The sequence below is a fragment of the Chrysemys picta genome, chromosome 10, assembly GCF_011386835.1.
Source record: "Chrysemys picta bellii isolate R12L10 chromosome 10, ASM1138683v2, whole genome shotgun sequence".
Classification (NCBI taxonomy): domain Eukaryota; kingdom Metazoa; phylum Chordata; order Testudines; family Emydidae; genus Chrysemys; species Chrysemys picta.
The window spans coordinates 77,905,110-77,918,518 of NC_088800.1; the positions used below are offsets into that span (position 1 = coordinate 77,905,110).

At 45.1% G+C, this 13,409-nt stretch overlaps 1 protein-coding gene across 3 annotated transcripts in view; it reads right to left on the reverse strand.

Moving 5' to 3' along the window:
* Positions 1 to 13,409, reverse strand: part of CARD11 (caspase recruitment domain family member 11) — a 184,482-nt gene that overhangs the window by 69,036 nt on the left and 102,037 nt on the right. The window contains exon 1 of one of the 3 annotated variants that reach the window (XM_042853130.2): positions 7,084 to 7,234. The exons of the other annotated variants lie outside the window; for them this stretch is intronic. Coding sequence (XP_042709064.2) covers positions 7,084 to 7,096 — 13 coding nt within the window. The 5' untranslated portion in view covers positions 7,097 to 7,234. Of the gene's footprint in view, positions 1 to 7,083; positions 7,235 to 13,409 lie in introns of those variants that run through there. 3 annotated transcript variants of the gene reach the window in all.

Consider the following 13,409-nt stretch of genomic DNA (forward strand, 5'->3'; position numbering starts at 1 on the left):
ACTGTACAATACAGGCACTGTAGCCTCAGCAGTGAGGGCATCACTCTATGAGCTCAATCCAGCTTCTGCAGAAGTCCATGGGCAAAGCTCCTAGGGGTGAAATCCTGGGTCCTCTGACATCAATGGCAAAACTCCCACTGACTTCAGCGAGGCCAGGATCTCACTCCTAGTGATTAGATTGCAAGGTCTTTGGGCAGGGGCTGTCTTTTTGTTCTGTGTACGTACAGCACCTAGCACAATGGAGTCCTGGCCCAAGACCGGGGCGCCTAGCAGGGTGGATTGCTAATTTAAATAACCAAGTGTAAAGCCTTGATTTAAATCTTTGGTTTCCATTTGCACTTCAGTTATTTTTCTAAAGAAAGGCGCATTCTCATGGGTTGATATAACCATTAAAACATGTTGATTCACAACTAACTAGAGCATTTACACAAGATTTGGTACATCTTTTTGCTATCTAGGACAGTACACTATAACTATCTATATTTATTTAAGCAATTACATAGTTTAATATTTTCAGATTCTTATTAATTGTACTTTTTTAATATGTTTGAAAATGGTGAATTGTATATTGCTTATTTACTATTGCGCCGCATTTATAAAGCTTGACCTCAAAAGTTAGAATCAGAGGGAAAAGATCGTTCTTAATATAGAAAAGCAGCCTTTAAACTCAAAGTTCTTGATAAAGGCTCCTGGATTCAGCATAGTTATTTTTTATTTAAATGTTTTAAGAGATTATAAGAAGTTTCTCCCTTAACATTGTGACGGGTTGGATCACAGAAAACCCCTTGGGAACTGCCAACTGATGTACCCCCTAAGCTTGTTTTCCTTGCCAGCTTGGGACTCCGGAACCTTGCCTTGTTTGAGCCAGACATGCCAGTCTGCTGCAAACACAGACTCCGGTCTGAACCACATCCCCCAACAGCTGCAGGCTTCACTGAAAACAGCTTAAGAAGTGTTCCTGTCTCCAACACTCAGGTGCCCCGCTCCCAATGGGGTCCAAACCCCAAATAAATCCATTTTACCCTGTATAAAGCTTATACAGGGTAAACTCATAAATTGTTCACCCTCTATAACACTGACAGAGAGATATGCACAGCTGTTTGCCTCCCCCAGGTAGTAATACATACTCTGGGTTAATTAATAAGTAAAAAGTGATTTTATTAAATACAAAAAGTAGGTTTTAAGTGGTTCCAAGTAATAACAGACAGAACAAAATGAATTGCCAAGCAAAATAAAACAAAACATGCAAGTCTATGCCTAATACAGTAAGAAAGCTGAATACAGATAAAATCTCACCCTCAGAGATGTTTCAATAAGCTTCTAGCACAGACTGGACGCCTTCCTAGTCTGGGCACAATCCTTTCCCCTGGTACAGCCCTTGTTCCAACTCAGGTGGTAGCTAGGGGATTTATTATAATTGCAGTCCCCTTTGTTCTGTTCCACCTCCTTATATATCTTTTGCACAAGGCGGGAATCCTTTGTCTCTCTCTGGGTTCCCACCCCTCCTTCTAAATGGAAAAGCACCAGATTAAAGATGGATTCCAGTACAGGTGACATGATCACATGTCACTGTAAAACTTCAAGCCCTCATTCCTCCCAGCCTGACTCACAGGAAGGCCTGCAAGCAAACAGAGCCATCCACAGTCAATTGTCCTGGTTGATGGGAGCCATCAAGATTCCAAACCACCATTAATGGCCCACACTTTGCATAACTACAATAGGTCCTCAGAGTTATATTTCATATTTCTAGTTTCAGATACAAGAGTGATACATTTATACAAATAGAATAACCACACTCGGTAGATTATAAGCTTTGTAATGATACCTTACAAGAGACCTTTTGCATGAAGCACATTCCAGTTACGTTATATTCACACTTATTAGCATATTTTCATAAAATCATATAGAGTGCAACATCACAAACATATTTTGTATTAAATTCAGATTTCACTTTAAACAGGTTTATTTTTTAAAATAAAAAATATGTAAATAACAACCATAAAAAATCTGTTTTTAATTGTTTTTAAAAAACAGACTATAATCCACCATAACTTCTAATGCTATAATAATACAAATACTAAATAATAATTTCAGGTGAAAGATCAGGTCCCATGGTGTTGACTGCTGTGCTCCCAACTTTTACATCAACATGGATGTTATTTACTAAGAGAGATGTAATGGGCCAACTACCACTCTCATTTATGACCATGCAACCCTAGTGAAGGTTGTGGCTCCACCAGGAGTGCCCAAAACCAGAGGAAATGTCCACATTTCACACACCAGTTTGAACCAGAGCAAAAATAGACTTGAGGCAGCCTTTATAAATGGGGTTAGTTTGTTCTTGCTCACTCCATTATTTACAAGTTTGTTCAGACTTTTGATAGTCAATGTTTTCCAGTTGGAAAGTGGTCATCTGTGAAGGCTCCTGCATGTATCAAACCAAATGTTTACAATTGGAGTGCAGGGCAAACAGGGGTGATTGCCAGGGAAAAGTCAAATGGAGAACTTTATTAAAAGCTGACCCTAGTATCTTTCTAGTAACTGTTTGATTTATGGAAACACTTTTTGTCAGTTTCTGATGTGTTTTCATAAATTCATCAAAACTCTTGACATTGGAGCATAGAGCATTAAATTCTGGGGGTGAAATTCTCCTCTCTGTTAAACTGTGGCAATCCTACTGACATCAACAGAGTTGCACTGGCAAAACCATGGAGAATTTGGCCCAAGGTTTATGTTAAAACCAATAAAGGACTTGCTCTTACATTCCTTGCACGCCCAAGGAGTTTGGGTTGCATAAAGAGTCAGGATTGGGCTCAAAATGTGCTAAAAGTCTGTTAAAGCAAAAATTCAAGATAGTTTTTTATTATAAACAGTACGCTGGAAATACCACAAGTTTGCTGTTTTTGCAGCATTGGAGATTGTCTACAGAGGGGGCTGGCAGACTCTTGAAGATCTCACATAATGCCTTGGAAGCTTGTCCCAGAAAACACAAGGCTCCAAAGGGGTTGAATTTACACATAATTCAGAGAAAATAAGGTCTGGTTTACACTACAGATCTACACCAGTATAACTACGTCGCCTCAGAGCAACTTAGTATATCAACCTAACCCCCAGTGGAGGAGCTTCTTCTGTCAATATAGCTACCGCCTCTCGGGGAGGCAGATGAACTGCGCCAATGGGCGATCTCTCTCCCGTCGGCATAGAACTTCTTCATTCAAGTGCTATCGCAGTGCAGCTGCACCGATGAAGCATGTTAAGTGTAGACCTGCCCTAAGTGTTTAAAAAACTGTTATTTGCTTTTTAACGGGAGTCATAATTTGCCTAAAGAGCAAAATGAAGAATCAGAGAAAAACTGTCTAAAACCCTCATTTTCATACGTGGTCCGAATTGCTGCTGCTTTCCCTTGGCTCTGAACTGGCAACAGCTCTTGGTCACTAAAGTTAAATTCATTGGGAGAGTTTGTTCAATGAAGGGTCCAAATTTAGTTGGTGCAAATCAAAATGGTGATAAATTGACAGAGGTGCATGGATGAAGACTGTACTCTTTCCACACCAGTTATAGGGTTCGTTATTCGCTTAGTTCAGGGCCATCTCTTACTTGAGACAGCGACATGAAAATGTCTTGGAGTCAAAGACTGATGTCCCGATTCTCCATTCTGGAGTAACTGTTCTCAGTCCAGTGGAAGGGAAGGCAAAATGGCGTTAACCTTTAGACCTATATTGGAGGAGACTGGGGTAAACCTAGAGGTTAAGAGAAGTTGTTCATGCCAATTCAAAACTTCCACTAGCTACAAAGACAAAGAGCACGTCTCAGACCCCTCCTGGTCATTAATGAAGCCACTGTAAGTAAGCTCATGAACTGAATAACAGCCAAGACATTGTTGTCCTGGGAGGAGATTTTCAAAGGCCAGTTACTTATCAGGTGTCCCAGCCTGCAACTTGGTGCAGTAAGAGGGAAACTCTCTGAAACGGGAGGTCTGATTACCTATAGCAATTGTACTGTAGTCCCACAGTCCTTGCAGGATGACATAATGAAAGGGTACACGAGACATACCAGGGCCTCACAACATGTCAGGTATGGTGGCCCAGCACACAAAAGAACCTAAAACGCAAGGTGGAATCATGCAGAATGACTAAAATGGTGCAACTGAAAGCGGGGGAGAGGGGGGAAAGAAGCGCCCTGTGAATGGGACAGTGGAGGGATAGAAGGGGAAGCAAGGGGACCTATTAAGACTGGGGAAGGGCAGGGAGCTGGCTCCAACCTGGGAAGAGGCTTCCTGGTAGTTCCTACGGCCGTTCCTCTGTGGTTGGTGCCCAGTGCCCCCTGAGCTCCCACACACACTTTTTAGCTACTGGCCCCCTGCCGCCTTGCTCAGGTGCTGGTGCCCTGTCCTGACCCCCACCCCAGCATCTGATGCATGTGTTCCTGCCCCTCCCCCATGCTCGGCATCTCCAGGACCCACAGTGGCTAGTGTCTGAAAGATAGGCCCATGCTGAGCTGGGGAGTCCTACCTGCTCCCCGGTGGCCAGCCTGATCTTGTGCACCTTGGTGGCCACTCCAGCCCCTCCTTCTGGTCCCCCACTTGTCTGCATGAGATTGGGGGTGGAAAACATTGGGGGGCAGAAAGATAGATCCACACCCCCAATATTTTCACTGTGGGGGCACTAATCACCCCCCAGTGCCCCTAACAAAGTACTTTTCATGCCCACAAAACGAGCCAACGGTCCATGAGAAATAATAGCATTAGAGCTGGAGGAAGAAAAGCAATCGACTATCTGGGAGCCTGTGATAATATTCTCGACTTGTAGAAATTCTACTTCTCAATAGGCCTACAAGTCAACAGGTGACAGAAAAATTAGAATGCTGTTATTTCAGCATTCGGGAAGGAATGGTCACTGACAAAAGGCCATAGATTGCCCTGAAACTCTTGGGATGCAGTCACATTTCAAGCACGCTATTTGCAGGCCTGCCTCCCTCTCCCCTCCACCCCCCATCCACAAGGGGAAGAGCATCTAAAGAGCAGGACGGATTGCTAGAAGAATTCCAGTACACAAAGACCCCTCGTTAGTTCTGCTGGGATACGGGGCAATTCCCTAGCTTTATGCTGAGAAATCTGAAATCAGAACAACACTGCCAGCCCTGGAAGTAAATCTTCATCTTAAATGGCCCTGGTTTAAGGATGTGAGGCTGAGAGATGTCAAATCTAAGAAGTCTCAGGCCTTCCTTTAAGCGTCACAATCCAGTCCAAAATGTATCCAAACTTAAACCAGGACACAATATCACCTTATTACCCAATATCCTACATGTTTGAGACAACTCAAAATTCTCGGTACAGAAGAAATACGTAGCCTCTTAACTGTTTCTAACCCCTGCTGAATTGTTGTGAGGTTCTGGTAGCAATCACACCATAGTCTTAATGGACGGACACACACTAATCGGAGTTTACATCTTTGGGATTTGATAATCCAAGAGAATCAACAAGACAACCTCCTCCTCAAGGCTCAGAAGGTCCTGAGCAGACGCTCTGCAGTCAGGCAGAGGGAAGAGCGTAATTGTTTTTTCTATTTCAATTAAGTTCCTTGTTCAGCTTTTGAAGCACATATCTCATTCTGTGATTCTTTACCATTCTCCAAGGACATTTTGGACCAAACCATTCCCTTTCTCTGCCCACCCCCACTCCCACTGCTTTGCTCCTACAGCCTGCAATGGAAAGGGAAAGCACAGATATCAGCACTTCCTCCAAATTTCCTGCAGGCACCACTGGGGGATGCAAAGGCAGGGAGGCAGCAGAGAACTGGATCCCCAAGGTGGGCTCCGGTCCAGTATGGCAGCACCAGGAGCTAAAGGGAAGAAACTGACAAAGAAAAACTGGGGGAGAAGAGGAAATAGGAACATGGGGGAAGCAGGAAGAAACCTGGGGGAGACAGGGATAAATGGGGGAAGGGCTGGGGTGTGGAGCCATGGGAGGGGAAAACTGGGAGGGGTGGGAAGAGAGAGAAACGGTTGGAAGAGGAGAACACTTGCAGCAGGAGAGAATGGCTCCTTTTCAGAGGAGCCGTATATATGTGCAAATGTGCATGGAGAAGAAGCGATTTGCATATAAAGGGAAATGCAAGGAGGCTGTGTGTGTGACAGACAGTCAGTGTGGGGAAGGGGGAGGCTGTTTGTTGTGTATTAGTGAGAGAGATTGAAGAAACCTGCATAGGTGTGTGTGTGATTGAGAGAGAGATGAGGGGATTTTAGGGGAGCTGGGGAGCTTTTGAAACAAATCTTCCAAGTGTGGACATGTGCAAAGGGAGACAGCATGTGTATGGAAGGGTAATTTTGGGGTAAAGCAAGAGCAGGCAGCCCTATGTGTGAGAGAGATTTTGGGGAGAGGAAGTGGAGAGAGACTAGAGGAGGGGAGAACAGAGAGATGGGAAAGGGGAACAAGACAGAGAAGAACAAAATAATAGAGGGAGAGGGGAGAGAAATGAATAACTTGGGGGAAGAGGTACAGCCCACTGCACAGGCTAAAAAAAGAGGAAGGTGATGGAGGAGGATGAAAGGAAAAATAGGAACAGCTGTCATACAATAAAGAAATTATGCTGCATGGAAAATAGACGTTAAAAGATGGCAGAAAAGATAATAGAAGATATATCAGGGTCAAAGAAAACAGAGTGGAAGAAATGAGAAGTACAGCTGTAAAAACATTCAAAGTGGTTTTATTACTTAGAGGAAGCATAAATCCTCAAACGAGTTTTACAGAAAGGGGCTGGATGGACTGTACTGTGGGTGGGAAGAGAAACTTCCCTAGCACCAGCCCTGGTCAATCAATCTCCTTCCCTCTTCCCTGCCCCCCAATTCTTCCTCCTGATTCCCCAAAATATTTTGCTATGTCTTGCACCTATGAATGCAACCTGGGCTTCATATATCTGTGCATGCAAAGTGGAGCTAGACCTGCTGAGGGTGAGAAAGGAGCTAGCAGAAAGACTATCAAAGAAGTCTCCTCGGAGGGGGGAGGAGTGAAATTGGAAGCTGCAGTGATCAGAACCAAGCCAACAATGGTGTGGAGTTGGATTGGCAGGCGGTTGTTTTTCTTACCTTGGGTGCTCATGAGTGACCAGGCTCACTTGCTGTCCTGCTGCTGGGTGAAATTCACTAGGTCATCTCCATGCACTTGTAAGTATCCCTCTGCAGGAGCCCTAGAGAGGTGAACCTTGCTCTGCATCTGCTGGGAGGGAAGGGAATGGCAAGGGCCAGAGCCCTGCAGATAGCCAAGAGTCTAGGGAGAAGAGGGCTCTGGAATACAGGATGCAAGTGCACCAGTGTCAGAATGAGCAAGTGGCAAGACAGAAAGTAAGAAAAAGTGTGTCACAGGCTGGGAGGGGCGGAGAAGGAAAATGCAAAAACATGACAGGAAACCAGACTCTATTAATCTGCAAAAGGTAAAACAAAAAAACAAAAAAAACCAAGAGCACCCTCTGCTCTGCAGTACAGGGACTGCTTGCAAAGGCTTCTGGACGCAGGTGGAAGCAGAGCCCAGAGGTGCACACTGCAAGCAAACTCCAGCCTCTAAACCAGAGAGGGATTGGGCAGCCCAGCAGCAGCACAACCACAAACTACAGCTTGGGGTGGAAGTATCAGATTTCCTCCCTGCCTCTTATGAGTCTGCCTGCATCACCAGGGCTCAGAGTCTGCACAATCTGTTCCCCTTTGATGCGAAGGCAGACATGGCAAACACACACCTTACAGCACTGCTCCTTTCCCAGCACAAGGTAATAGCCCTTCCCTGCCCACAGCCCACGCCAGCCAGAGAGGGGAAGGGAGAGGACGAATGGACACTGCAGCCTATAGTGAAAAATAAAACGTTTCAAGAGCACCAGTTTCAGGCAGAGTTTGGGGGTTTCCAAGTTTCAGAGGCTTCTCCAGGAGACATCCAGGTTATTGACTGCTTGTTCATTTTGTTGTTTTTAAACAAAGGGGGGGGGATTTAAATACTATTATTTTATTTTTAAAATAACATTTTACATGTTTTATCAAGGAGGAGAAAAATCTCTATTGACTTCACTATGCAGCAGAGCTTTGACTTGCAGAACCTCTGCAGGCCTGATGCTAGTCTACTGGCTCAGGGCCATATGTGGGCAAACCCCCATATACTGGCGTCTCACTGAGCACCTTCACCTTCCAAAATGTGGAAAGAGGCCTCCTACCATCGGCACAGCCATGCGGAGTAAGGGGACATGTCCCCTCCATTTCCCTTCCCTTGCTGCTTTGCTGGCCCAATATTCCCAGCACCACCCTTCCTGCCACTGCTGACATCAAGCCCCGGGAATGCCCACATACAAGAGCTCACATCACCCTCCACCCCAAAACCTCCGGGTCACTGCTTGCTGGGGCCAGCACAGCCTCCAGGGGGTAGAGAATGCAACAGATACGGTACTACTGTACTGCCACCAGCAGGGGGCACTCGGGCAGCTATAGAACTGGACCCACCCTGAAGCTTTATCAGGAATCAGCACCAGGAGTTAAGTGGGAGTAAAGAGACAGATGAAGAGGAGACTGTCAGTGTGTGGTAGGGTGTCCAGGTGTCCTGATTTTATAGGGACAGTCCCAATTTTTGGGTCTTTTTCTTATATAAGCTCCTATTACACACACACACACACCCCGTGTCCCCATTTTTCACATTTACTGTCTGGTCACCCTAGTGTGTGGATAAGGGAGCCACCATGTGCGTGTGCCCCAGAGTAATTCTGTGGGGGGGAAGAGGCACTGGGGTGTGTGTGTGTGTGTGTGTGTGTGTGTGTGTGTGTGTGTGTGTGTGTGTGTGTGTGTGTGTAATTTGCTGGGGGGGAAACAGGAGAGTGTGAGAGAAGCTAGACTAGTGGAGAAATCAGAGAGACTGGGGAACAGAGAGAGAGAGAGAGAGAGAGAAGGGATCGAGGGAGAGACCGCTACACCGGAAAAGAATGAGGAAGGGGGGAGAAGGAAAGAGGAACAGTTGGTATGCTATAAAGAAAAATACAGCTGACAGAAAAACAAATGTAAAAAGCCAATGGAAAAATACCAAGATACAACAGGGTCATGGAGAACAGCAAAGGAAGTGAGAGGGCAAAGTGAAAAGAATGAATGCAAGGCAGAAAATGTAAGTCTCAAAAAGTTGTATTACTGAACAGAAAACTTAAATCCCTAATGAAAGTGTTTTTAAAGAAGGGACACAATGTGTTGTGCTGGCTGAACTACATTTTCTTAGGGCAGCAAAATGGCTAGGGCCAGCCTGCCTCGCCTCTCCATCCTCAACTTTAATTCTTCCTCTTGGTTCCCCCACTTTACATCTGCACCCGGGCCTCTTGCCTTGATGGCTAGGGAGCAATTGCAAAAGCTCCCCCAAGGGGAAGGAACCGATGAGGGCTCAAACTGAAGGGGAATCCAGTTTCCTGTTAAAATGCTGTAATTACTTTAATAAATAGAACAAGAATCCAAAGACCAAAGGATACTGGAGTTCCTCATTTCCAACAGAGAGCTGCAGTACGGTACAACGCACAGCCCAGTACACCCCTCATTACCTCCTTCTCTTCCAGTTTTTAAATGAGGGCCATCTTTTATCAGACCTCTCACAAAAATTTCCTCTTCAGCCTGTGGTGAAACCTCTGTACTGCATTTACAGAGAGGATTGGTGGGAGACCGAGGAATGCGCCTCAGCTGCATGCTTCCTTCTTTGGGCAGGAAGAAGCCAGTGAAAGAGGACTTTGGGGGCCGGAGCGTGAATCGCCCCTGCAATGTTTTGGCACTTGCTCCAAGTTCCATAGGCCTCAGAGCCGGAGGAGGTCATGACCCAACTATTTTTAAGCAGTGGTCCTGTTCTACTTCAGTACAGCTGCTATTGGAGTGGTCCAGAGTGTCGCTCTGGCTGCGTGTCACAACGCCATTGAAGTTGACCCAACTGCTCTTTCATATGGGCAGAGGAGCAGCCGAGCCTAGTGGTGTTGCAACCTGGCGCCTGGGGAATCTGCCAAGAACTTGTCTCCTGGCTGCGCTGGCTCATGCGCCGGTGACTGAATTACAGTCAATTAGTACCTACATGGGGAACAAATACTTAATAATGGACTCTTCAGTCTAGCAGAGAAAGGTACAACATAATGCAATGGCTGGAAGCTGAAGCTAGACAAATTCAGACTGGAAACAACATGTAAATTGTTAGAAGTTGAAAGTAGCTAACCATTGGAACAACTTACCAAGGGTCATGATGGATGCTCTGTCATTGACAATTTTTAAAATTAATATTGGATGTTTTTCTAAGAGAGACACTAGGAATTATTTTGGGGACATTCTATGGTCCGTGTTAAATAGGACGTCAGACTATAGGATCACAATGGTCCATTCTGGCCGTGGAATCTATGAAGGTGAGAGGGGAGGTTTCCTGGCCTAGGGAGAGCTGGACTCTCGGGGGTGGGGTGGGGGGGGAAGAGGGAGGATCTGGAATTTGCCTTGCACCCTCCCCAAATATCTGAATTGGTGCTACGGGCAGAAGTGCCATTTAAACACTGCATGCTAAGAGGTTTTGCAGCTTTTGGGGAAGTGTGGCCAACAGGCTGGGGCAAAGGAAGGAAACAGAAGGATATTTTTGAGAAAACAAGTATAGGACTAAGTTCTGTTTTATGCTTTCTACTCTTTTCACAGAGGAAGCTGATATGCAGATGCACTAGGTGAACCATTTGCAGCACAACCACTGGTACTAGCTATGCCTGTAGCTCTCACTTCTACAGAAATACCAGGCAGTTCACAGCTGAGATTTCCCAAAGTTCTTTCACATAAATACCAAGCCACAGTTCCTTTACAACACTGATAACCCCTCCCCGACTCCCAGCGGGAAAATGGGTTGGAAATAGGGCATATGGGAATTAGGATCTGTTCCTGGTTTGTTTTGCAAGGTGCTGTTAGGTACATAAACAGCTTTCAAAAGACTCAGTAACTTGTTTTAAAGAAGAGCCTAGCATTCACTGGGCTCAGAGTGGGGTCTTACAGACTGGTTAATTATCTGCTGGTGCTTTAGAAACCCTAAGGATCCTGCCACTGAAACCTGCAATGATTTAAAATTATCCTAATAATAAAATGGAAGCCCCATACACTGAGATTAGTCTGGTGTGATCCAGCCCTTAGACACAAGGTCACATTCAGTCCCAATTTCTTTCATAAGAACTTCTTTTTACCATTGATCCCTATTTTCAGTGTCCTGGAAAAGGCTCTCGAGCAAGTGGTATTTCCCCCCTGCAGCTTCTTGGCCCAGATTCAGTCAGCCTGGTACAAGAAAGTGTAAATTGCATCTCTCGGATAAGGGATCTGGCATTGGAAGAGGAAATTCACCAAAAGGGAACATAGGAGGTGTGTTCACTACCACTCTTCATCAGGATATCTATAAGGGAAGAGGAGTTTTAGTTTCCTCTGGTGGCTCCATAGAAATCTTGCCAATGGAAGCTGGTGAATGAGTGCACCCTTCAGCTGTCCTGTCCATAACACTCCTGACCAGCTCCACCCACTTTTGGGGCTTTGCTCATTCGCTGCGGTATCCCACTGTACCTTCCCTCCCTGTAGCACATTATCCATTGGGAGCCTTGTATCTGAGTTTACACTTTCAGAAACCAGCATAACCTGGAGGTGAATCTAGCTCATTTGGTCTACCAGGGTGGCCAAACATTAGAGTGGATTTAGCACATTAACAGAGTCCCTCTTCAGGTTGCTGGACTTGCTTTGTATGCATCCTTCCCATTAATGCTTCCAAGACATAAACTAGAACTCTTGTGGTCTGTAGGCAGGCATCCTCTCTTTGACTAGGCCATAGGAGCTATGCAAAGCGTCTCTCTCCACTGGCAGAGCCTCTTTGCACAATTTCCCCTGTTCCTCTCTTTCCACAGCAATTGGATCACTGGCACCCAGGAAGGCATTCTTTAGTCCAGCAATAAAGCTGCTAGATGTCTCTGGATATTCCCATGCTGGAGAGGCTGACCAGAATCAGCCATGGGATGCAGAGGAACACTAAACTGTCCAGCTCTTAAATTGTCATCCCTGTGCTTCTCTTCCTTCTCCCCAGACAGTAATCCCAGCCCATGCAAAGACTGCCCTTAACTCCTAGGAAATCTTTCCTTATCAGTAGAATAGTTCTGAAAATCCCTGGGGATACAAGAAATGCATTTCACAAACTATTGATCTGAGAATTAATATAATGCATTTGTCCTGGAGGCCATAGCTCCGTGGTACTGTATATATGGTTTACACAACTCCTTTGCAGCAAAGAAACAGAACTATTGAATACCTTTTGTGACAGAGATGTCAATTTCCTGCAATATCCTTGAAAAGCCTTTTTGTATTACGTTTATGTATTATTTGTGGGCCAGGATTGTGTGTATCCTCTTTAGTGGGGAGATGTGACAGAGGTGAGACCGGGGAGTTCAAAAGACTATACTGAAATTGTGCCTGAGAAGTATTGACTTTTGGGACAATAAGTGTTAAATGGATTTCCTGGGAAATCCCTAGAAAGAGGTTAATGGAAATTCCCCAAATCCAGTTACACAAAACCCAGCCTTTTGAAGCGATGCCAACAGAGGGTAATTGTCTGCTGATTACCTCTTACAGAAGGTCAAGATCAAAGGTATAAAGAAAGAGATGATCTGCCCAGATGTTGTTCTGGATCTAAGATAGATATGAACTTTAACCGTGGGGATAACCCAATTCTGAGTTTTGAAGGACTGAATCCTACCAGAGCCCTAGGTTGGAGTTGGGGGTGGCCTTTGATATCTTTTTAGCATGTGTGTAGGCTCTTTTATTGTCTTAATATGTTTTATCTGTAATGCTTTTACTGCAAGAATAAATGTGCTTGCTTAGAAGGAGCTGTGTAATAACTTATAACTGTGGGCAATATACTGGTCATAGTCCTAGGCCTTTTTAGGCCGTCTGGCTTGTGGGGCTATCACAATGTAAGTCAGGGAGCTGGGCAGCCTTAAAATTGCTGGTCAGGAGGGAGAGAGACATGAGTCTCCACCCCAGAGAGGTGATGGTTGGGAGCCAGAAGTCTAAAGTGGTGCCCTTGGTAGACCATGGAGGGGGAATCCAGGCATATTTTAATATTATTAGTGTTTTTAATTATCCTAGATCAATGGTTTTCAACCTGTGGTTCGTGGACTTCTGGGGGGTCTGCAGACTATGTCTAAGATTTCCAAAGGAGTCTGCACCTCCGTTAGAATTTTTTTAGGAGTCCACAAATGTAAAAAGGTTAAAAACCAGCTCGTCAGAACATCATTCTTAATTAGAGATATTCATAATTTATTATGTCTCTCTGAAGGTTTGACTCAGATGTATTTCCCCATCCATTTCACCACCCTGCAGACAAGTAGCTGTTAAGCCTTCAGCTCTAACATCAGACATCAGAAATACCC